General features: G+C 40.4%; 1 protein-coding gene across 6 annotated transcripts in view; it reads left to right on the top strand.

The window, feature by feature from the left end:
- The window catches only part of TCF4 (transcription factor 4), a 480,671-nt gene that overhangs the window by 264,460 nt on the left and 189,685 nt on the right, over positions 1–26,526 (top strand). For all 6 annotated transcript variants that reach the window (XM_015411865.1, XM_015411869.1, XM_015411868.1 and 3 more), the window contains 2 exons: positions 23,430–23,559; positions 23,718–23,767. In XM_015411865.1, coding sequence (XP_015267351.1) covers positions 23,430–23,559; positions 23,718–23,767 — 180 coding nt within the window. The remainder of the gene's footprint in view (positions 1–23,429; positions 23,560–23,717; positions 23,768–26,526) is intronic.

The following is a 26,526-nucleotide window of genomic DNA, read 5'->3' on the forward strand; positions in this document are numbered from 1 at the left end:
ATCTGCCTATCTTCCGTCTCTCTAGCGTGCCTAATGCTCCGTGTGACCGCAGCCGTTACTTACTTTCTCCAGGGGGGCTGTCTCTACTCTGGGAATATATCCTTACGCTGGTTGGGTGACAAGACAGAAATTTCTTGTCACCAGGTAGACAGAACCTCTAGGTTTCCCAACCATTGTCACATGGGCAGGGAATTGGGTCCGTTTTGATCTGCTTCCTGCCTTTTCCCCCTGTATTTTTTTCTGTGATAGATGAGGAAGGTGCCAATTCATGTAGGGTGGCTTCATTTCTTTCTTCTATCACTTCTTTTTTCCGTTCACATGGAAAGTTTCCCTAGATGAAATGGCATCTTCCTCATCTATTGCAGATTTCCCTGATTAATGCCCAGCCAGCTAACTCAGCCTATCAAGGTATGAAACTTATTCATGATGTTCAAGGTTACATATTACTACAAGATTGCTAATGTACCCTTCCCAATCTTACATGAAGTGAGCCTTCTAAAGAAGAGGGTATTGTTGCTGAGATGTACAGGATATGCTTTCTCCCCAAAATATAGTCCTTATTTTATTCACAAAGGCCATACATGCTCCAAAGTTTGTTCCAAGAGTGAGAGCAAAATCACATTTAGGAGCTCAGATTAATTTCTTCACCTGTAGATTCAGGCCAAGCCATTTCACGTGCCTTGTCAGAAACTTATAGAACAGTTGGTTCAGTCCAGAGTTTTAATCTTACTGGACAAAGCTAGTAAACATAATATTCTCCCAGGCCATATCGTAGGGGATTTTAAGATCCCACAAGAAGAAGCTCCCATAGTAACCATAACAACTGGTGAGGGTTCTTCTGAAAGTGTCTGTGATTAGAGTGTTGAGGCGGAGCTGAAAAAGAATTTCCTCAGTGGTGGTCAGAGCATGTGTAAGTATTTTCTGTTAGATTAAGCCATCTGTCTCAGAATAGAGGACCTGGCAATTTCTGTCTTCAACCTGCCTAAGAGGTCAAATACAATATGATAATGATTTCTATTTCTGCTGTTCTTCTGGTTGATACTTTTATGGATGTCATAGAACTGGAAGTCAGTCTGGTAATACAAAGCTTGAAGGAATAGTGATTTATAGTAAACCTGCACAAAAGCGATCTCGGTGACCACTACGAAGTATTAAACATCTTGACTACAAGATCAGATAAGAAGAAAAGAGGCAATTGAAAGCAAGAAACTTAGAATTAGAAATCAATAGAGGTCACAATTTTGGGATATTTATATCATACCAGGTAGCAGTGGCTTTGTGAAGGTTCCATGTAAGACCAGTAGAGGTGGTCTTAACTTTCTCATGTGTGTGGCTGACCACTGAACAAAGGTCGGATCATCTCTCAGTTGGTTAGAGGCACAGGAACAGGCTGTCGAAAACCCCACAGAAGAATCATAATAGTAGACAACAACCTCATCACTTGGGGAATACATCTCAGTTTTTCAGAGGATATCATCTGAAAAAGAGGCAAAATTGAGCATCAACAGGATGGAGCCATGCATCTTCTTCTAAACATCATTCAAGGATGTTTGTAAATCCAGTTGCAAATGACAATAATTCAATCAAGTCTTTTCTGAACTGGAGAGGGGACAGTTGGGACCTCTCCACATTAAGGCCAGCAAGATACTTAGATGACCAGGAAGATTCTTCTAGCTTTAGAAAGGGCAGATGTACAGTGCAATAGCAGACTGGTTGAGCCATTGAACAATTATCTATTTGGAATGAAGGTTACCTTGTCTTGTGTTTGAATTAACAAATTACACAAAGTTTCCAGAGTCCCCCTTCTAGATATTTTTTAGCTGCAGAAAGCCATTACAAGTGAGGCAGTTAATATCCACATTCAATGTATTTTCCACAAATGCTGAGGCCAGCAAAAAGACCCTTTCTGCCAATCTTTGGGCTGAGACCTTTTCTGCTAATAATGTATTATAGAGACAAGGTTACCCTACTGGGTCTCTCTGGGTCAAAGACACCCTGCTTTCCAGCTTACTACAGGAACCCATGGGTGGCTGCTTGAGGTTCCACCAAGAAGACCTTCTGTTGAGTATTTTCACCCATGCCCAAACATTCTTGAGATAACATGCCTTTGTTACATAGGAAGCAGAATATATGATAAAACTTGACTAGGATGACCACCTGTATCGCCACCTGTGTTTTATTATGCTGTTGTTCGTTTGCATATTTTAACTTCGGCATGGCCGTTTGTTAGCCGCCCAGAGCTGTATATTGGATGGGGCGGGATATAAATCCCAAAAATAAATAAAATAATAAATAAATAAGAACAGAAGCCCAAGCAAAGTGGGGTTTCCAGAACATTTGAATTTCCCAAGAGGACCTTAAAAGGTGGTTTACTACCAATGTATTGTGAAGGTGAACATTCTCCCTGAGTAGCATTATTCTGGGTTTTCCACAATGGAACCAAAAGTGGGTCCTGAATACCACTCATGAGCCTGCTGTTTGAGTTTCTACCTCAATTGAGACTAAAAACAGTATGTGTGTTGCTATTTCCTTGACTCTCAGGATGCTCAAGTTGGAGATGTTGTATCATTAAATAAAGAAGTATATGTAATGACAAGCATAAGGGCTGTGTTGTTCAGTTGCACAGTCGAGTCTGACTCTTTGCGACCCCATGGACCAGATCACGCCAGGCCTTCCGGTCTTCTGCCGTCCTCTGAAGTTGGCTCAATTTCATGTTTGTTGCATCTATGACACTGTCTAACCATCTCATCCTTTGCCGTCCCCGTCTTCTTTGACCTTCAATCTTTCCCAGCATCAGGGTCTTCTCCAGTGAGTGCTCCCTTCTCATTTGGTGGCCAAAGTATTTGAGCTTCAGTTTCATTATCTGGCCTTCCAGGGAACAGTCAGGGTTGATTTCTTTTAGGATTGACTGATTTGATCTTCTTGCAGTCCAAGGGATTCTCAAGAGTCTTCTCCAGCACCATAGTTCAAAACAATCTATTCTTCGGCGCTCAGCCTTCCTTATAGTCCAACTCTCGCAGCCATACATAACTACTGGGAATACCATTGCTTTGACCATGCAGACTTTCGTTGGCAGGGTGATGTCTCTACTTTTTATCATGCTGTACTGAAGACAAAAACATCTATAAAGTCTAAAGCACTTCTGGACTCCTTTTGTCCCCAGAAGTAGGTCTTACTGCCCCAGTCCAATACTGCTGAAAGAGTGGGTTTCGCACAAGTGAGACATTATTATATTCTACAAGAATTTAGATATTTAATACAATTGAAGCACTTTTTTGTTTCCTTTAATTCTTTGAGCTTTCCTTTACTGGTGGTATAGGGACTATAAGGACCTTGCAAGAATATGGGGATGGTTTTTCCCCCCAGGGAGTTTCTGTTCATACAGCGTGGGATAGAGTGCCTTCACAGCCTGCTGTGGGAGACCATATTTTGAAGAAATTTGCAGAGCTACAAGAAGTCACACATTTATAAAATACCATAAGGTGGATGTCTAGCCTTCAGTTGATACGACCTTTGGGCCCAGAGTTCTCCAGCATCTTGTCTTCCATTCCTCTTGTTGCCTTCCATAGGAGATGGAACTGCTGGAAACGGACTGCCCTTTAGAAATGGAGTAGAGAGGAGAATTTTTTCTTTCAGTAATTTCCCATTTTTCAACATGTCTGGAGGGCAGTCTACTAGCTCATATCCCATAGAGCTTCACGTAGGTGACTTACTGGGTTCTTGCAGCCTCTACTGCACTTCTTCAGTGTTGTGTCTCATGTCTGACATTGGCTTTTGAAGTTCCTTGTGATTATGGGCATTCTAGGGCTTCTTTTTATTTCCAGTATGGGAAGCCAGGGAGCCCCTCCTCCTGATGAAGTCAAAAGTTCTGCTCAGGAGTAGGTGCTGAGCATCACTTGCCCCGGACTGAGAATTCCTACCTATACCTTGTGGCTAATAGCCACTATTGGACCTCTGCTCCATATGTTTATCTAGACCGAAAAGGACTTCTGAAATCACTCCACTCTCCTAGATATAAGGACAGATGGGCCTCCATTCTAGCTGTATCTGAAGAAGTTTAGAATGCCAATTTATTTTATGATTCAGGCATCTTTTGTATGGTCAAATCTAGCTTGTGACAACTTGAGTTAGGCCTGACATAGCCACAACTATCTATTTGATATTTTCTTTTGGATTGTATTATTGGTAAATGCTTCTAATATTGTATGCCAATAAAAGGTATTTGAGTTGAATTGTATCTGAAGAAGTGAGCAGTGACTCGGGAAAGTTCATACCCTGACACAAGTTTTGTTAGTCTTTAAGGTGCTACCGGACTCTTGAGCTTTTCTACTGCTACAGAAAAGGGTCGGTCCTTCAACCTTGTAGTCATCGTCTGACCCCATTCTTTGCAGTGTTTTTCAGCTGATAGAGCAACATGGTACAAGGAACATGGGAGATTACTTTCCTGAAAACTTAGGAATGCGATAACCACTGGTACTTTGGGGGAAAGGGGCTATTTCCCAGTTACAGTGGACCATTGTAGCAGCTAATTGAACTAGCCTTCAGGACAGGGTGAGCTGTGATAAACTAATGTGTAAATTAAATGGCTTGTTTTCCATGAGACCAATTGTTAGGCATCCCTTCTTAACATGAGAATAGGGCATCTTAAACAACAAAACTACAGTGAAATAAATGATTGATAAAACCTATAGATTTCATATCCAGAGACAGCTGTGGGGTGATCCCTCCACACCCTTCATTTCTGTAAGCTTAACCGTGCCCCCATATTTATTTAAAACAGCATGCACAGTTTTTTCTCACTTTCCCAGTTTTCGTGTGCATGTATATATAGGAGGCTGCTGGCTCAGCTAGAGCTGCCACCTGGTAATCTTAATGTACCCAGGTAACAAAACATTTTGTGTTTCTCAGTGACAGAATTTGCACCTGCTAGGTGTGTGATACACTGAGTCTGCAGCATGCACGACTCTGGGAGAACTGTCAATAAAATCTGTATTCTTTGGGTTTCTTTTAAAAGTACACAGGCCACATTCTCATATTTTCCAGCAGAGCTATAATAATCACAGGGTCATTCACAGGAATGCTTGGTATATTCTGTAGTTAAAGCACACTTTATACTGTAATATTTTTATTCCTGCCAATCTGCCATGTTTAATAGATGAATAAACCTTATTGAAAAGATAGAGAGTAATGACTACAGATGATGAGGAGTCGTATGCTCATTTGTAGCCATTACGGAGGTTTTATAATAAAGATTTCTGAGGCAACATATGAATTCTTGTACCATAGCTCCAACTGACTTTACTCAGCGAGAACATTTGCTTGAATGATACTATACATTTAACCCATAGGTTTTCAGTAGTGCCACATTAGAATCCGCATAAACTAGGCTGAACTATCATCTTAAAATCATTTTCTACTCACCATAACATACAATTTTTTTTTTCACAACCGCCAAACTAACCTCCAAATCCACCCCAGCCAAAAGTCTCCCCAATTTTTCTCCCACTGGCTCACCTACTATCCTACCTAAAAAGGTAAAGGTTTCCCTTGCTCAAAAGCTAGCCAAATCCGACTCTAGGGGGGCGGTGCTCATCTCCGTTTCCAAGCCAAAGAGCCAGTGCTGTCTGACGACTTCTCCATGGTCATGTGGCTGGCATGACCAAACGTCAAGGTGCACAGAATGCTGTTACCTTCCCACTGAAGTGGTCCACGTGCAATTTCTTGCTTTCAAACTGTTAGGTTGGCAAGAGACTATCCTACCTCAAATCTTTCACATTTGAAAAAAAGGGACATTCCAGTAAACAGTGTTCCAGTGTATCAGTTTCCCCAGTAGCACGTAAGCATAGCCTCTCCAAACAGGGCACCTTCTTATAACCAGTAAGAACATTTGATTTGCAGGTGGACGTTTCTTCTCTTCCGTTAACATAATTAGTTAGTTCCATATTTTGTTTGCATTTGTAATAGGTGGCTTTATAGTGCTGTTTGTTTGTTTGTTTATTTGTTTGTTTCCTGCTTTTCTCCCCAGTGGGGACTTGAAGAGGATTACAATACAAAAAAAAAAATCAACAGCTATAAATGAGACGGGTGGGGAGGGGAGGCTTCTGAGTACAGAGCAGGTCTTCCTATCTCTCCGTCCTGATTAATCTTCCTGCCACCTGGTGGTTGCATCCTTCAGGCTAGAGACAAAATACAAGAACCCTTTGGAACAGGAGGAGAACAAAAGTGACCTAGGTGCTCTGTAGATGCCAGCCAGCTAGCCGTCTCTTCCCCACTTCTTCCCCTGTTGAGTCAGCACACCGTAGGTTATTTATTTATTTTTTAGTTTTGTAATAGTAAGTAAACTAATTTCAGTCATTATCGTGGATTCAGTCAATTATATTTTCTGTCCTCTGAAAAAAGCTTAGCAAAGTAAGTAGATGAATTCATACTTGCAAAGCAGTCTTGTTATCTTTGGACCTTAGAACTAGAACGATCCTCCTCCCTCATGATCACATGTATTTGAAAGTTTCTCTTCTGCTTCTTCTTCCTTCTTTCATTTTTTTCTTTTCTTTTCTTTTTTGCTGAGGATGGAGACAAGCTTCTCCAGCTAATAAAGCAGAGCTCTTATGTTTTTGTTAGTATTTATTTATACAGTGTAATATCCACAAGACATTAAAATTGTTTACAAAGGTTAATAGTGTACAAAGCAGTTAATGAATTAATGAGAGCCAGTTTGGTGTAGTGGTTAAGTGCGCGGACTCTAATCTGGGAGAACCGGGTTCCTGGTGTCATCCACGTGTAACACAAGATATCCATGAGCCAGTTTGGTGTAGTGGTTAAGTGTGCAGACTCTAATCTGGGAGAACCGGGTTTGATTCCCCACTCCTCCACTTGCACCTGGCTGGATGACCTTGGGCAAGCCATAATTCTGGCACAGCTGTTCTTGAAAAACAGCAGTTTCTGACAGAGTTCTCTCAGCCCCACGTACCTCACAAGGTGTCTGTTGTGGGGAGGGGAAGGGAAAGGAGTCAAAAGCAGCAAGTCCACCATTAAAACAATAAGCAATATCAGCATTTAAAAAATGGTTCTTAGCCACATTAAGTCCACACATTAGAAGGTTAGTCATGTCACAGGGTAATTGTGTGTAGTTATTCCCATCTTAAGTCCAATGAATGACTCTGCATAGGACCTCACTGTAAGTCAGTTGCAACCCAAACAAATTTATCAATACTCACTGCTGTAGAATAAAGAGAGTGCTGAATTTAACCATTTTAATTACTGGTGCTTTTAATGTTTTAATATTGTTTATTGTTGATGATTTTACTGCTTTTTATAGTATGATACCTGATTTGCATCCTACAAAATGTACTCTGGCTCACAAAATTTATTATCCTTTAATGTTGTACAAGCCTCTCTGTTGTGTCAGGCAATGAAGTATATAATCTTGATTCAGAAGCAATGAAAATAACCGGATGAAGGAGCATAGGATTTGGTTTATCAGCAATAAGATTTGAACAGTTTAAACAAGGAAGTGAAATCAGCTATACACACACCAAACCACCGACCCTGAAAGGGTGAAAAGATATTTTAATCTGGTTCCTAAAGCATAGCAAAGAAAAGTTTGAGGCGTATGTTGGTGGGTGGGAGTTCCAAAAATGAGATCTCGCCATAGGGAAGACTTGTTCCTAATGGCCACTAGCATCACATCAGCAAATGGGCATATTTAACAGGCTGATGATCCCCAGCACAGATTTTTTTGTTTCCACTAGATAACCTCGGGGATCCAACCCAGAGGTCATTTCGGGGGGGGGACGCGGGGGATCGCAGTTCCCCGGGTGAGGTGCAGGGGGCAGGGCACATGACGAAGCCCCGCCCCCTGCTTCCGGCCGCCCCGCTTCCAGCCCTCATTCAGCCAGGAGGAGGCAGGAGAAGAGGGAGGGTAAGTTGCTTCCTCCCTGCCTCTCCCCACCCCTGCCTGCCTGGGGCCAGGGAGGGCCTTCACGGGGCTTCCTCGCACTCCCGCCGGCCTTGCAGGTCCACCGCCGGGCCCCTGATGTCAGGGGTGTGGCATATGCTAATGAGTTATGCTAATGAGTTCCCCTAGCTCTTTTTCTACGAAATGACCCCTGATCCAACCCTATATTTTAGATCACAGAAATAAATAAAAAGTTTGGCTCCTCCTCAGAGTTCTCAAACTGTCTGGCAAAAGCTCTCTTCTGGACTAGTTCAGGCTTAGGTTAGTCCTTGGGTGCCTGAAAGGATATAGTTCCTGAGCTGGTAGATAATGTTCCGTGGTTCCAGAAGCAGGTGTTAGATTCCAATTTAGATCTTAAGGTTGGGGCAGGGTTCCAATGATAATACCACTGGTTCACAGTGAAACCCTTAGCAGACTTTCATCCTTCTAAGCCCACTGAAGTCAATGAGCTTAATAAGGTATAACTCTGTTTAGGATTGTATTGTAAGAGGGCCAGGGAAGCTGACTACTCTGGAAAGTCAATGCACTTGCTTCTTTAGGAAAGCTCCCCAAAAGTTCAAAGGTCGCATGATAGGAAAAGTAAGGCGAGTATGGACATGGAGAGCAGAACTTTGTGATGCAGTCCTAAGATAAGGAAGAAGCACCTGTAGATTTCCATTTTTATGCATTCTGTTAGAGGACGTGTTTCTTTATTACCAGTTTGATACAAAAAGAGACCTCCTAGCTAGTAAAACTATGAACAAGAAACAGAGAAAAGGCCAGGGAGACACTATAACATGCACAATACTTTGATATATCAATAAGCACGAAAATATAATACAAAAATACAATAGATCCAAATAATAGTCACGTATACAGTTTATCAGGTAAATAAATCAGGTAAGTATCAGGTAAGTATCAGGACGAAGGTTCCAGATTCTCTCTTCATTTCATAGATTCCACTTCCTCAGAAGTAAATTTCCTTAACACAATACAAAATTTGCTGTTACTGTTCTTCCAAAAGGTAATGTAGTATCAAACTTGCATATCATAGCATCTTATTATAGTGTCTTTCATCAATAATACTGTCGGGCACCACTCATAGTCACAATATACTCCATAGCTAAAGTCTCTTGTTCATAGTCTTTATTACCAGTTATCATGAAAATAATGTACCATCCATGTGCCTTAAGAACATAAGAGACGCCAATGTTGGATCAGGCCAAAGGCCCATCCAGTCCAACACTCTGTATCACACAGTGGCTAGAAATACCAGTGCCATCAGGGGGTCCACCAGTGGGGCCAGGACATTAGAAGCCCTCCCACTGTTGACCCCCCCCCAAGCACCAAGAAGACAGAGCATCACTTGCCCCAGAGTCCCTATCTATACCTTGTGGCTAATAGCCACTGATGGACCTCTCCCTTGGAGTGCAGCTGCTGTCTGGGAAAGTGAGTTTAAACTGAAATGGCAGTCCAGACCATTAAGATCCAGTGTTAGCAGCTGGGTCCAGAAATCACTAGTCAGGAGCAAAGTAAAATACATCTGATTCAGCAGAATATGGATACTCAGATTTCTGAGTACACAAGGACCAGCAAGTTAACGAAGGCACTTTATTAACTACCCATACACTAAAATAATTTCACTAAAACATAAGGCATCATTTCTAGGTCTCATCAGTGTGCTCATTAGAAGTTTTATTTGGGTGCAAAATGAACCCAAATGCGTGAAAGAATGTAATTTCAGTGTTATGTTCTTTCTCATGCACTTGCACTCATACCAGATCCTTTCCTCCCCCCCCCCCACACTCAAAGAGGGGGAAAATGATTAAAAATGGGAATTCAGCCACTAAATACTCTTTTAAGAATGAAGCATGTCAGGATAGTTCATCCCATCTAAGATATCTTGACCCAAAATTTATGGAGCAAGCTCTTCAGAGCTTAAATGCATGGGGAAGAATAAAGTTAATTGTCTTGTTACGTTAGTGAGTCTTTTGAAACTTTATATTCTGTTTTGAAATAATGTGCCAAAGGAAGACATTTTAAGCAGGCAGTGATTACAACTTGCTTGCTAAATTATACACTCAAGAACTCAGTGAAGGAATCATAAACTGACTAGGCATTTTTCCCTGCAAGCCCCTGTACGTTTCACTCACAATGAAAAAGAAAGATCAAAAATATAATTTTAGTTATACTATATATATATATAGGCTTTGGCAATTAATTACCCCTACTCTTTTACTGCTGTCATTATTGCATTTCTCTCTGTCACTGTCTCTCTGACAGTGTTGGAAAGATATAGACAATATATTGAAAACAGAGTTGAATAAACTATCAAACTGGTAGAACTCTCAGTCACCGCATATTCCGTGAACCATTCTATACCTCACATTAAGAATATGCATTACTTCAAGAATACTTTGCGGCAGCTAACATGGTGATTAGGTCTCAATGTCTCTCTGATGTGGTACATTTCTAATAGATCTTTATAAACACCCGTGCATTCTGCCATGTGTTGAGGAACAGGAGAAAAAGGTGCCATAATTGCATTTAGACCAGGGGTGTTAAACTTAAGGCCCAGGGGCCAGAACCGGCCCACCCAGGGCCTTTATGCGGCCCGCAAGCAACTAATGCAAGACAGCTCGGGGTAGGGGGTTTGTGGCTTCAGCATGGCGGAACAACCACATCTGCAGCAGTCAAGCAGTGTGGGAACATCCGCCCAGTGCTGCACTGTTGGCTGTCCAGTCTGCCCATATGGGTTTTCCTTTGCCCCCCACCCCAGTCCATGAGGCCTTGCAGTGAAGACACACCAACTCAGAGCTTACCAGCTGTCCTTTTTACAGTTTATATCTCTGGTAACTGGCATTACATTTTATGGCACACATGGCCCGGCCCAACAAAGTGACATTTATGTCAGATCTGGCCCTCGTAACGAATGAGTTCGACACGTCTCTTTTAGACAGTGGTTTGCAGTGCAGATATACAGCATTCTAACCCCGTTCATTTCAGTGGACTTATTTAGAGCTGCACTGTTGGGGACTGAAAATGAACTGCTTGCGGCAGTATAACAAGAAACAGACAGGGAGAGTGTTCCCTTCATAGTTGCCCTGTACCCCAGTAGCTTTTGAAATCCTGCCGAATCTTCTGGCTGGGATGGGAAAGGGGTTTACTATTGTGTAGTGATTCCAGTTCTTCCTGGAAAATTGATACTTCCTGGTGCTTGGAGGCTCTGTTCTGTGGCGTTTTGGATTAAGGGTGCCTCAGAATTCCATTGTGGCTCCCACAGTGTTTTAACAACTACATGAAACCATTAAAGAGGCAGACCAGAGGTTTTAGGCTTGCCAAATCCCCCCGGGGGGTGGGGAAACCCCCACCCCAGAGGCCCGTTCCCCGCCACCAGCGGATCGGGACCCGGGGGGAACCCCACCCACAAACCACGGGACGTGCCCGGCGTCAGCACATCACCCGGAAGTGACACAGCCACGCCGGGCACGCCGAGGGCGGGGCCGCGGTCATCCAAGGGAAAACTCTATGTTATTCTCTCAGATGACTGCACCCCCCCCCCCCGGTGCCCCCAAGGCAGCCGCATCACTTCCGGGTGATGCACGCGCGCGCGCGCGCTCCCGGAGGAACCCAGGAGTCCCCCGCTGCAGCTTAATTACAACTTGGCAACCCTAAGAGGTTTGGATGTATATAGCTGATACACAGGTCTGCCTCTCATTTCCATCTGGGGGGGAAAAAGACATACAGGAGTGCTGAGTCAATCTCTAAGGACAATTATATGGCTTTATGGGACTGAACAAGCTGACTCAATTCAGACAATATCCAGCCACTGTTGTTGGGGACATGACCAAACAGATGTGTGGGTGTTATCCAACAGAGTCTCATTTCCTCTGTAGACTTAGGTTCACAGATCTGTATCAACTACTACTCCGGGGTGTTCAGGTAATGGTGCAGGCTTGGAGTGCTTCTTATTCAAGTAAGGCTGGTTTTCTAGTTGCTTCTTTTTCTTAACCAGAACGAAACTGGTCAGAGGACTTGTGGCCTAGACTACTGAAACATGCTAAATATAGGACTGACTTTGATAAGTATTTTGAAACTACAGCTGGTCCAAAATGTGGCTGCCATGATGTCAACACGGGCAGGACTCTGGGAACATATTACTCCGGTTTCGAAACAACTATACTGGCTTACCATTGATTTTTGAGCCCAATTTGATTACTTCCGTTCTATGGGATGACTTCCGGTCTATGGATTGGCGATGGCAGTCACTCTCCCCAGAGCTTGGGGAGGGGATTAGCACACCATCGGCATGGAGGGGTGCCACCTCAAGTGGCACTCCCACGAAGTCTTTGTAAAAGGCTCCAGGCCAGAGAGCTTTTGAGGGATAGCCTCTTCGACAGCTTGCTGCCGGAGAATTGAGGCTTCCCTCCGCTCTGATGGTCCTACCGATGAGTGGCCTTAGGGCACAAGCTAACCCGACCGGGACAAGCAGGGGAGGCCGAGCGGAACAACGATTGATGTGAGCAAGGTCAGCAAGATGACCAACAATGAACGTGAGTTCTAAGTAAACGAACTTTGACAAACGGGATTTTTGAGCCCAATTCGAAGTGCTGCTTTTGATCTTTAATGCCCTAAATGGTCTAAGTACCAAAGTCCGCTCTCTTAAGGACATCCTCATAATCAGGGGTGAGGTGAGTAGTTCCAGGGGACAGGACCTTTTTGGTAGTGGCATCAAAGTTGTGGTATTGCCCTTTAGCTGGTACACAGCAACATTTAAGACGCAGATGGCAACTATTCTGTTCAGGTGGGAATTTCTCATTGTCAATTAATGTTCCTTTTATGGCTTGGGTATTTTCAATTGTTCACACTCATTTTATGTTTTGGTTATAATTGCTGTATTTTATAATTGGATGTTTCAGACAATTTGTTAGCAGAAATACAGAGAAATGCCTGCTTATTCAGTCCTCTGGCTAGCTGTGACTATTTCTTTAAGGAACAAGAAATGGTGATGTAGCAGGTCCCTTGCCTGAGTACCACTGAATTGCTCTGTGATATTATATACACTTCTGTTTAGTATTCGGAAGAAAAAGCCAAATCCTCATCAAAATCAATGGGAATATAGTTGTGCCCTGCTCAGCTCTGAGAAAACCTTTACTAGATGGCCCTATCTTAAGAACTAAAGGTGCACCAACTGTGGGAACAGGAGAGGCTCAAGGAGATTGAATGCTGCAGTGGTTTAGCAGTCAGGAGTGACCTGTGGGACCCCATACTCCTTCCTCACTATCTTTTTTCCCACTTGTGGGAAGTTTTTCCTCTCCCTTTCAGTTTTGGAGATAACTGTGAATGGTATTATATCTGAACCTGTGTTAGTAACCGTAGTTTATAAGTAGGTTTGCAAACCGTAGTTTGCAAACCTACTTATAACCATGGTTTCAGTGCCTGGTGCAGATTCTCCCCTGAAGTAAAGGTGGAGAGGATGCCCACATGGGAGAGGATGAATGAAGGGAAGAATTGCCTGTGCCACGCCACATATGTACAGGAGCAGGGTTTAAAACAGCCCTTATGCAGAAATGCCTTTTAATATAGAAGAAGGAAGATCACATAATTTCTGGGGTCTTGGCATGTGTTCTTCAGCAACCCCTGGCTCTGTTTAAAAAAACTAACAAAGCTGTTCTGCGTTTGGGATAAATGCTAGATGAAATAAAGCAACGTCATTTTCTTTATCTTGAGGACTGGTACGAAACAGGCCAAGGCCTGGTACTGAGGCAGCATGGTGGGAGAAGATCCATACTGGATCGGAACTAAAATTCATTGGTATGTCTTCCAACAAGTGTATCCAGAGGGTCCCTAAGTGGTCACAAAGCCTGTTGTTATTTGTTCCTGGCTGTCATAAATGTTTTGCCTCTAAACACGGGGGTCCCACCAGGGCCACATCATGCTTTTTGTGGGCCCTAGGCACTTTCGCCTTCATGGGCCCTCCCACCACAATAATATCAATATTAAAATTATTTTTGACATAACTTTAAGTACTTCGACATTTTATTTTATTTTTCTGCTTTAGGCAAAATTTAATAAATTTTCACGGGCTCTAAATATTTCATTTTTTCCCTGATTTTAAAATAAATTAAAACTTTTTTTTCTGGGCCTCTGAAAGTATTGTGGGCCCTAGGCACTGAGCCTACTGTGCCTAATGGATAAGTCGGCCCTGGGTCCCAATTAGGTAACTTGGCTCTTAATTGTTAAAGGACCAAGCCAAGTCTTAGCCTAATGGCTGAGAAATTCTTCCTAAGACACAACTTTTCTTGCTACAATTAAAAGGGGAAGGTGAGTACTAAATCCCATTACATTGTTTCATAAATAACAGGTTTTGGTAGGGTTCCCAGGTCGGAAACACTGGGGGGAGGGGGGCGTTCCATGAGCCAGAAGTGTTGTTGTGTGATGTGCCTACATCACCCGAAAGTTACATAGGCACGTTGGTAATGTTGGGGGGTGACACTCTGGTTTTTGGGCAAAACTCTATGGTAAAATCAGCCTCAAACTACAGAGTTTCATCCCAAAACCAGAGTGTCGCCCCGACATCACTGATGTGCTTACTTCCAGGCGATGTAGGCATGTCACGTTTATTTCCAGCGGTGTTGCTGTTTGGAGGGGGGGTTCCTTGGCAGTGGACTGAAGCCCACAAAACTGGGGGATACCCTGCCCCCACCTGGGGAATGGCAACCCTATCCAGGGCTTTTTTTGTAGAAAAAGCCCAGCAGGAACTCATTAGCATAATAGGCCACACCCAACAGCAGAAACTCATTAGCATATTAGGCCACACCCCTGACAGCACCGCTCATTGGCATATTAGGCCACACCCCCATGTTACCAGAAGTGTGCTCATCCAGCCACACCCACCTTTTGCTTCTTATTCTGTTTACCTTGTTTGTTTTCAAAACCCAGGGCTTTTTTGTAGCAGGAATTCCTTTGCATTTTAGGCCACATACCCCTAATGTAGCCAATCCTAATGAGTTTCTGCTGTTGGGTGTGGCCTGTTATGCTAATGAGCTCCTACTGGGCGTGGCCAACTTGGAAGCCAGTCGGAACTCCATTCCTGTGTGTTCCTGCCCAAAAATAGCCCTGACCCTATCTTTTGGCTAAGCTTTAGTTATAGTTATGCTTATGCCAACTGTAATGTGTGCAGAAAACCAGTGACCAGTAATACAAATGGCTGCATTTACTGACTTGGTGGTGTGTGTACGTGTGTCTGTCTTCTCAAATGTCTGTACTGTCTCAAACTGAAGAAAACTGTCATTATGACGGTTTAGTTGATTGGAGTTGTCCCAGTAAATATTTTATTTGTGTTGTGTTCAGCACGGGCAAATTATTACCAAGAATGATAAGCCGGGAAAGACTGATTCCCATATGAAAGCCTCTATCCAAATGTATCAGTGAACATTAGAAATTGTGTAATTTATATATATGTGAAAAAACCCTTGTTATGATATAGATCCAGCGATGACATTCCAGACTGCTCCAGTGTAAGAAGTTTTACAAAACAGTGTTTACTTTCATGGAAAAGATATCATCAGCACTCTTTGTTTCATCAATGTGTGGTGGCATCTGTGGTCATTTGCCCTCTTGTGTAGGACTTTTTAAACAACAACCAAGTGATGTCCAGGATTAATACATGATTATTCCATAAAGACAGCTAGCAGGCAGATAATGGGACTACTTATCCATTATGCTCAATGTTCAAAGTATGCAATTAAGGGAAATTAATTCATCGTTGATATTTTTTTCTAATAGACAGATTTAATCTTGTAGCTGAACCATGAGATTTTGCAATTGAACAGAGGGGAGGGAATGAAGAGAAGAATTAAAATAATTATCATTGACATTAATACACAATAGCTTGTTCCAACATGATGCATTTTAAGATAATGTCAATGGGGGGGAGTGCCTTGGGAGTAGTATATACCCATTTACTAAAATTTCATTGAAAAACTTGAAGAGTACATGGCTGCCCAGACAACTGATGCATTCACCTCAAACAGGATAAATAAAGCAAAAAAGATATGTTTTTAAAGAAAAGATGTTGCAGTTCCATTGCGAAATTTTGTACACTCGTTCCAGGTATGGAGACAGCTCCATTCAGATGTAACCTCCACCCCAAGGCAGCAGCCATTTCGACATCAGAATTCTAAATCCTTAATACATTTCAGGTCAAATTCAAGTCAAACTTGTTGTATAGAATTATGAGGTTGAGGAATTATTGGAGATTTGGGGGTGGAGCCTAGGGAGGGGAGGGACCTCAGCAGGGTATTATTCCACGGAGTCCCCACAAAGCAGCCATTTTCTCCAAACAAACTGATCTCTGTCATCTGGAGGTCTCCAGGCTATGTTTGGACGCTGGCAACCCAAGTGATGTGGACACATTTGGAGTACTGTGTATTGCTCTGGTCGCTTCATCTCCCAAAAAAAATAAATCTGGTAAAGATGGAAAATGTGCAGAAAAGATTATTAAGAGTCTGGATAGCCTCTCATAAAGGAAAGGCAAAAGACACGGGAGGATTTTCATTTTAGCTAAAATATTACTTAGGGGGAAACACGGCGGAGGTTTATAAAATTAAGCATGAGGTAGAAAAAGTGAAGAGAAAGTAATTTTCTCTCTCTCTCTCTCTTTCTGTCTCCATAATACAAAAACATGGAGACTCCAAATTAATTTAAAACTGGCTGATTCACGACAGACTAAGTAAAGGACTTTTTCATAGAATGTGTGATGAACTTCTGGAACACAGTCACAGGATGTAGAAATTAGACACCTCCTTGGAAGGTAGGCCCATCAGTGACTTTTAGCCATGTTAGCTAAATTGAACTTCATCAGCAGACATCCTTTGAATACCAGTGCTTGGAGGGGGAGGGCAGCAGAGGAAAGGACTTGACCTCTGTGCCCTACTTGTTGGCCTTTGGGGGGCATCTTGTTGGCCACTTTATGAAACAAGATGCTGGACTAGATGGATCCAGCACAAAAATCTCTGTATCTCTGGTGGAGTTGCATTTCTGCAAATGTCTAGTTACCTTTTTTGGAAGTGATTTTTGGAAAGGATAAATGGCACTCAAGAACAGTAAGCCTTCGATTCTACCAGAGGTTAAGTTTATTTGCCATATAAGCAATATCCCCAGTACTGTATGTTTATGTAGACACACGCACACATGGAGGGGGGGGGGAATAAGGTGGAGATTTCCAGCCCTTTTCTGTTGTTGGTTTTTTTCATTTTCAATTTTTGCAACAGAAAGATCCAAAATTTGCGGACCACTGTTAAAAAAAAACCCCTATGACTTGCTTTCTTCTTTGGAATCAGTGAAGTCCTTTTTTAAGACAAGGCTTCGTTTTCTGAAAATGAGTAGCATGAATATTTCTGTGTCAGGCAATTAGAGAAGGAGATATTGCTATGTGTACTGCAGACGTGTGCAGCATATTTCCAAGGATATCTGTATTTTTAAAAATGTGACCAATCTTGTCCACAAATAATAATCTAGAATATGTATGATGATAACACATTATAGCAGAGGTCTTTGTTTTCAGTGTTACAGAGTTTAACTCATTATCCAAGTATACTGCTCATCCTATGGGGACTGTAAGGGACTGTTTCTGTCCCAATCACACACTTTCTTTTGTTTTGTTTTCTATTTTCAACTTTTATTTTTGTTCTTCACTAACACTCACATGGCAGGAAACTAATATGGGCAACAGCACTGCTGTGGTTCAAGTTGCTAGTAAGGTTTAGAAAGCTGTGAAAGTCCACCCTGTTTCTGAGAGCTAAAACTGTCTGGGATGGAGTTCTTTGACAACTACTTTATGGCTCTGAAGTAGCGGGATATACATTTTAAAACAAATAAAATGTATATAGAATTTGGTATTTGGTCAGTCTTTAAACATATGTGTCTGGCCAAACCAATATCTGCTTTCTGTGCAACATTTATGTGGGGGGAGCAGGAGGCTATATGTATTCCAGTAGGTAAGTGGTAGAAAAATACGGTTTCGCTTTCTTTCCTGTAGGATATTTTTTTTATATTTTTTTTTGCAACAGGATGGATGAAAAAAAATTGTTTGGCCAATTGTTGCTTAAAAAACTAGGCCAATCCACTCATTCACCATGTCTACCCATTCGGAGAAACAATAAGATATGATTGCCAAGTGATCCTTGCTGCGTTTCCCACTCTCCCTGCTCTGTCGTGAATTATTCCCTCCCGGATGTGCAGAGAAAAAGAAGGGAGGGGAAAATCGACGCATGTTGGTTTGAAAGCTAAAAGGGACAGCTGAAGAACTGGTTGTCAAACCTTCCACTCGCAGGCTGCCCCACATAACCCTCAGTGCCATGTAGGAGCACTATAGCAAAAGGATAGAGCAGGGCCTTCTTGCAGCTACACGACACAGGAGAAATTAACAGGCATCCACCTTCCAGTGCCACACAGCGCCTCCTGACACTTCTTTAAGCCTTTAGGCCATTCAGCTTTCTTTGCTGCATAAAAGAGAGGAGCATATGGCCCAAAGTCACTATAGATCACATAGGTTTGTGATGGTAGTGTAGAATTGCAGCTGTTGGAATGCAGGAATAAAAAAAAAATGCCCAAACATGTCTTCGACTTACAAACATTTGGCAAGTGTTCAGAAAAAGAGGGTAATCTGGTTTCATCTAAGAATGTTTTTTTTCTTCTGTTCTATATCCCTGTGAAGTAATGTTTGATATCTGATCACAATTTAATAGAAGTGACAGAGGAAAAGAGAGGAAGCATACCCAGATAGTCCACTCAGAGCGCCTTTTCCGCTGAAATGTTTTCCCTAACCTGATTTTAAATATATATGCATCTATAATTATTATTATTTTACAGATTATACCATTCAAGGTCATCTACCTATTATGTGAATTAATTATACACTCAGAAAGGCACCGCTCACCCTGTTTTAATCTTAGTTGTCTTTGTAATCAAGGATAAAAATAATAGTTTGAAAATCTGTTTCATTATGTTTTTAAAACTCATTTGTATATGGATGTTTGTATGTACCAAATTAGAGTTGAACAGTAATTGAAAACAATCATTCTGATTTGAAAATAAATAAATAAATAATAGTTTCATAACGTATGAGAGAAACAGGCCTGTTATTATTAAATGTGTCTCTGTCCGCTCAGTATTAATTCACCGTCTGGCCTGTCTAGGAAGATTTCAGCAGCCATTGCCTGGTTTTATGAAAAGGTGGCACCTGTGAAGAAAATTGCTGGGCTGAAGAGAAGAAGGGAGGGGAGAATGTACATTAGAAACACAGTTTTCATTCAGTATCTCAAGTAAATGTCCAGCTTACAAAGAGGACTGCATTGAGTTCTTCTGGTGAATACTTTCTCCTAAAAAGGGGTCAGGGTAGATACTGCAGTGTATAATACAAATGCATCAAGTGTGTAGGGGATTATGTAGAGTTTTGCTAAAATGTTTTTTTTTTTTTTAATATGTATTGGTTGGACTATGTAGCACCTCCAGTCAGTAGATGGCACTGTACTATTTTCTGATCTTCTGTATGTCATCATGTTATTAGAGTCCATGTAAGGCTCTGGAAGGTTAGCAACATTCCACAGTGTATGCTTTCGGAGGGACTTGCAGTCATTCGTACAGAATATTTCTTTCTTCAAGTATTGCATCTGGAGGCAGCAGCTTCAAGGTGGCAAAATGAATGTTATAGTTTGTGTGTTTCTTGGTGACTTACAATCAGTGTTCCCTCTAAGCTGAGTTAGTGTGAGCTAGCTCACAGTTTTTTAGCCTCCAGCTCACAGTTTTTTGTCTTAGCTCAGGAAGGATGGCTCCAGAGCAGGCTAATTTATGCAGGAGCCCAATCGCTCGCTCACAGCTTTAATGCCAGTAGCTCACAAAGTAGAAATTCTGCTCACAAGATTCTACAGCTTAGAGGGAACATTGCTTACAATAATCATTAATAAATTGTGTGTGCCCCCCCCCCCCAAATATTAGAATTATCCTTGGATACAGAGAACCACACAACTAATCACGCATGTCTGTATTTCTCAAATGCCGTGCCCACCAATGTGTGTGAAAAAAAGTTCTTTTGAAATAGAAGGGCAAACTTAAAATTAAAGAATTACACTGGTTATTTCAAAAAAGAGAAACTGGTAATTATCCCCTAAAATAATGATGTGTGGAATGTTATTCACTGTATGGTTCTTATAACGTTATTGGATAGCAGGAGAGAAAGGGGAGTGTTTCTAAATGTTACCTTCCAAATCAATCTGTAGGGAAGGTACTGGATATAAGATTTCCCTCTAAGCTGTGAAAGGGCCCGCCTTATGCCATGGCCTCACGATTTTGGAGCCTCTCCTTCCCACAGCTACAAGATGTTAACAGTGACTGAACAATAGTCAGTGCCCGTTGTTCTATTTACAAGTACCTCAGAACGAGTAGATATATATTTATCTTAGTTCTCCCCAGTGGAGTACTTAGAGAAGCCCCCATAAGAGCACGTAAATGCATGTTTTGTTGCCTCAGAAGAATGACTTTGCTGTTCCAATAAAAAAACAAAGGTTTAAATAAAGACAACATTAGGCGTGCGTATGTGACAGGGCGACAGAGGGAGCGCAGTAGTATATTTGCTGTGAGCACTACTGCTGTATGGATATAGTGATATCACCCTAGTGATAACCTGCAATCGTGCCAGATAAATTAATTTTATTGAAATATTTATATCCCACCTTTCCTCGTGGCTCGAGCGGGCTTCCAAATCAGAGTTAAAACATTACAATTTAAAACCAGTAGCATAAAGCCCCAGATGCGCCCCCCCCCCATCCCCAAATGTGTATTCATGTACAGCAAAATACTTGCTTGCTGCTTGAGTGAAAAATAAATATTGCAGTCACTCTGCGGGGCTTTTGTGGTTCTCTGTGAGGCTTCTCATACTTCCCTTACTTTTAAAAACTCTTTTGTTAGCATGTTTTTTTTGCTAGACTTATCTAGGATTGCCATCCTATATTTTTTTTATCAGCATCAATGGGGTTTCCTTCTGAGTAAATGCGGCTAAGAGTTTTGAAAAATTTTAAGTTTTGCTTATTCCTGTTGTAGCTGTGAGCATTTATTCCACCACTTGTTCTTTCTTTATTTAACAGGGACAGTAGAGCAATGTGGGAAATTGATACTCTGGATACTTTGAGGTTTTTGTATAGTGTCTTCTGCCACCTTAAAGACTAGGAAATGTGCTGTGGCGTGGGCTTCTATGAGCCCGAGTCCACTTCCTTGGATGGATGGATGGATGGATGGATGGATGGATGGATGGATGGATGTTAACTGAAACCAATGTCATCAGAGGTAACAACTAGGCCCGGGCCCCAGTACCAACACCAACTCAAAAAATAGATCAATAGCCTGACAAAACCCAGACTACAGTGGTAGCTGATCATATTGGATGCTGCGAACGCGGCCATCGGCTATGAATTATACTAGCACTGTATGATATGTTTTATTCTATATTGTTGTGATTTTATTTAAATATGGTGTTTTAACTGTTTTAACATGTTTTTTGTAAGCCGCCCTGAGCCTGCCTTGGCAGGGAAGGCGGGGTACAAATTAGATGGACGAATAAATAAATAATAAATGTAGTGAGGATTCTATTCTGCAACTTAACTTTGTCTGAACAAATTCCATTTTTAAAAAATGTCACAGTATGAAGGATTTATAGTACATATCCATTCATTCTGCATTGGTGTCTGTACGTTTTAATGAAAATGGCTTTCCCCAGTTCATATGCAGGCTTAATTTGGAGGGGTGGTAAGATATCAATTCTTGACATAATGCAGCATGCCCAGAACCTTTTCTTGTTGAAAGTATAAAAAGTAGTCAATGATACTGAACAGTTGTTAGTTATGAGTGAAACAAGTCATGATTTTAACATTCTTAGGTATATGCAAAGTGTCCTACTTTGTGATGTTGCGCAAAGTTGGAAGCGAAACAAAATTGTGTAAAATGTCTTGATGATCCACTAGCAGTTTACCAGTTGCACATTTAGTAAAAGAAATTAATACACATTCCCAGGAAGAAAAGTTATCTTTGGATTTTTTTTTATTGGGGTTTTTTTGGGGGGGGGGTGCAGAGTATTTTCCAGCTCATGGGTCATATTTGACCAACTGCTTTCAGACGAAGACATGGCACTTTGTTGAGCTATTTAAGAATCAAAAAGACTGTCTTAATTTAAAACAAGGAGCCTTTGTTTTAGTTGGTGACTGCCTTGTGAAATTTTTCAGTTCTCAGCGGGTTAACCAGGGAACAGGGGCAGAGTCATAATTGGCCTATTTAGAGTGTTTTGCATGTGAATAGTGTGTTAGTGAAGCATTACTAAGTCTGTTGTGAGTGACATGGTGATTAGAATTTAGATTAGGGAAAACACATTCTGTACTTTATCAAGTACAGTAATTAGTTCAGTCAGTAAAAGTTGATTACAAGTAACGATAAAGTTAGATTTTTGGTACTTAATTTTAAAATTTCTTTATTAAATGGAAAATTTGTTCATCATATAAATGGTAGTATCTGCACCTGTTTTATTGCATATCAGAAAAATTAAAAGAACAATGTGTTCAATGCAGAGTATAATCAGGGGAGTTATATATTATGGGTAAGTTTCAATGTAGTTTATAGAAATAGATTTTTTAGCAAAAGCTGTAGTCTTTACTGTTTCCTTGTTATTGTACTCAGATACCATTTCTTCTGGTTTTAGTAGCTATTGTCCATTCATGAGTAAGTACATTTTGTATTTATGAATGTTCACCTTCTTACTTAATAATATAGATGTGATGGTCAGAAAGTACTTCGCAAAATCATCTCTGATTCCACTAGTCTTTTTGTGTTTTCTCTTAGCCCCTTGCTAAATAATTTGTCAAAACGAGTTTATTTTAGTAATATATACTTCTTATTTTCATATTTTAATCATGAATTATGTACCTGATGGGTCCATTTTGCATTGACTTTGACTATTTGCTACTTTTCATATATATATATTAGGCTTTTATTTCTGTATAACATTTTTTTAAAGCACTGGTCAGTAATACTAGCAGCAGGGAAGGCTTTTGTATTGCTAAATGTGATGCTTTAAATTGCCCTCTACAAGAAAAAAAAATGGTTGGTATCTTTCCTTAGTATAGTTTTTAAAAGTTTGCATATTGGCAGGCAAAAAAATGAATAGTTATATATAACTGTTCTTTTATATAAAAAATACGCACACACAAATATTATTTTAAGTTTCAGAATGATGTTAAGCATGTCTCCCCTTCCCCCCCACAAAATAAACTTTTGTCAGAATTATTCAGTAAAATCTGAGATCAAGTTTGAAATATATTTTTGATAACAGCTGCTTAAAAAAAAAAACCTGGCACAGAGAGGCTTTTACACGTTATTTGAGTCAGTATTTTTAAAAAGCTAGTGAGGAACTGTTCAATGTAACAATACCTATTTTTCAAAAATCTTTTAGCAAAGTCTCCTCGGAGGTGACATGGAAATGGGCAACCCCGGAGCTCTCTCACCCACCAAACCTGGCTCTCAGTACTATCAGTATTCTAGCAATAACCCGCGAAGGAGGCCTCTGCACAGTACCTCTGTGGGTGAGTTACTTTGGGCTACTTTTCCTCGACATGTCGAAAAGGAAACTTCCCATGAACTTGTGCCTTGATATGAAATTGTAGAGCAAAGCTAAATGTAGACCTGGAAATGACATAGGGTGTGAGCATACATCTTACAGCCGCATTGTATCTTCTTTCAGAAGTACAGACAAAGAAAGTTCGAAAGGTTCCTCCAGGTTTACCATCTTCAGTAAGTATCCGTTGTCTACCTTTATATATTTGCAGTTCCGTTTGTTTCACTTACTAAAAGTGATGGCATTGGATGTGTTCTACAAATTCCTGAATATTTATTTGTAATGTCTGGAGACAAGATGAGGAATCTGTATAAATGTTGTCTAGTGATCAAAGGGATGAGAAACTGGGGGCGCGTTTTGTTCTCTCTCTGTGGTTTTTTTTTTAAGTGCCACTGTAAAGAGAACTCTGGAAAAGTGCCTCTAGATCGGATAGTTTTACCACTATACAGTTCCAGATAGAATACGCATTAGTTTCACGTGCTGGTTAACTTCTTTGTCAGTATTATGATGATTTATGGATTTGCATGTTAAAAGAGATTTGTGGAGAGGATTTATAAAACATTTACATGGGTCTGTGCCCAGAATAGAGGAAGGACGTCTTCATTTTCTGCTGAAGTTTCTGAATTAGAGCTGTAGAAGTACCTGCACAAATAGCTGCTCCAGTGTGTGGCATTCCAGGTGTCAACCAGTGGAATCCAGGTGTTATCTGTGGAAATTATTGACTACAGTAAAGATGAAGCCATAGCCAATTCATACCCTGATAGTTCTCCCCCTTCACCATGTTTTAGGAAATAGTGTATATGTGTGTATTCCTTCTGCTTTAAGAATTGTGGGTGATATCCTAATTTATTACATATATCTATTTAAACTTATTTCTGCAATAGCAACTAGATGAGGAATCTTTGCCTTCATGCCACAAATAATGCCACTGTATGTTTTTTTCTTCTGCATCTTACATTGTTAATCTTTAAAAGTAGTGCAATATGATATCTTTTAAATCAGCTTCTTTTATTAATTTGTGATATTTTACATCTAGCATTTTCAGTTTTTACTGAGGGGAGACTGCAATGAAATCAGTCCATAATCCACCTCAGCCTATAATCCACCTCAGTCAAAGCAATCCCAAATATGTTTATGGGAATTATACTAGAATACTAAAATAGTATATGATCAACAGCATTAATATGTAAAGAACACCAAAACTGTTATATTGCAACAGTGGTACCTCACTATTTTTCTGTTTATGTAAATAAAGTAAATGGGGAAAGTACACAGTTTAATAAGATTAGATATTTGGATTTTTTGTTTTTGTTATACCATGTTTCCAAAACATGTTTCCAAAATATGTTAGTCCTTATAAAGTATAACATCCTCAGTTGCAATAAAACTGAACAGTGGGAAGACTGAAATTAGTGTATTCGATTAATGGGACATTTATAGTGTAGAAGATGTGAGACCTTTTGTGTACTGCTGAAAATAGTTAAGAATTGAAAATAAAGTTGAAAGCAAAATAAGGATTAATCATTTTGGCTATCAAAGAAAAATCAATGCAGATGTAGATCAGATGACTTAAGTATTTTTTCAAGGCATAGTTGAAATCTTTTCAAGCATTGTTATAGAGAATGTGTGTGTGTGTGTGTGTGTGTGTGTGTGTGTGTACTTGAACTAAGCGGCAGACTTAGTTTACTTGAAACTTTAGCTTCTAATAGCTTTTATGACAACTACAAATGATATATATTTTGCAGCTGTTTATTTTTTTTTAATCACACCAGTCTGTTATGTGAATAATATCAAACACTGTACATTGTACATTTGTATGTTCTGGGATAGCATAATTACTTTTGCATGAAAAAGTTAATACTCTTGGGTGCTCCAAAGAAGTAGTGGCATGTTTTCCATCTTCAATTAAAAACAAAGCAAAATAAAAATTTGCTTTCCTGACAGTTTGATAGATAAATCCCATGCCTGTATATTTCCAATGCCTATTTTCTCCTATTCCCATCCGCTTACTTTCCAGAACTGGTCCTGATTTGAAACTATTTTCATTTGTAAAAATAACCAGTGTTTGGCGGACAATGAAATTACTTTGGCTGTATAGGATTACAGTGGTGACCCACACTGTTTAGTCTAATCATACAGCTGTATATCTCTGTATTTCAGAGGTTGAGATGTTTGCAGATGGCAGTGAAGGGAAGTACTCAGAAGTTTTGTTGATTTTAAGCTTTTCATGCAAGACATTTCAAGCTTTGGGCAGCTTCTTGGAAATAAACCAGTGAAGTGATTTCTCTTTTTAAGAGTTCTTGATTCTTAGTCAAATTTGCTCTCAAGTTTAAATGTCATACTCTCTCCGGTTGCTGGTATGCAGTGGAACCTAGTCAGTGTTTGAAACATAGAAAGAAGAAGAAAATTAAGCCTTACCCCTCCCCAAAAAAGTTTTCTATGTGGCCTGGTGACAGTGAGAAGCGTAATTCAGCATATAATTAGGGATCCTAGGTTCATAAGCATGTTTCAGTAAACAGTTATGCAGCTGTGTTACTACACCTCTAAGCTTGCCATGATAAATATTTTTAAAAAATATATATTAATGGGAGTTAATTTACAAATGCCTTTAAAAATACTACGTCCCTTGAAAGGACAAATATATATTTAAATAATGTAATTTGTCACATCGTAGTGAATGATGCTAGTATGTTGGGTAAGCAGTATTCATTTATAAATTGACTATATTGTACTTAGCGGATAGAATGAAAGTATTGTTTGCTTTCTATTAAAATATGGCTTGCTTTCTATTAAAATTTGGCTATTAAATACCCATTGAATATTCATACAGTCACCTATAAAGGTCTTCAGGAGTTATATTAATGCACAGATGTCTATAAGAAATATTCATAAATGTATATAGACAGACTGGTAAACTGACTTGATCTTGTGTAGG

Source organism: Gekko japonicus, unplaced genomic scaffold (assembly GCF_001447785.1).
Source record: "Gekko japonicus isolate JY-2015 unplaced genomic scaffold, Gekko_japonicus_V1.1 scaffold377, whole genome shotgun sequence".
NCBI classification, from domain to species: domain Eukaryota; kingdom Metazoa; phylum Chordata; class Lepidosauria; order Squamata; family Gekkonidae; genus Gekko; species Gekko japonicus.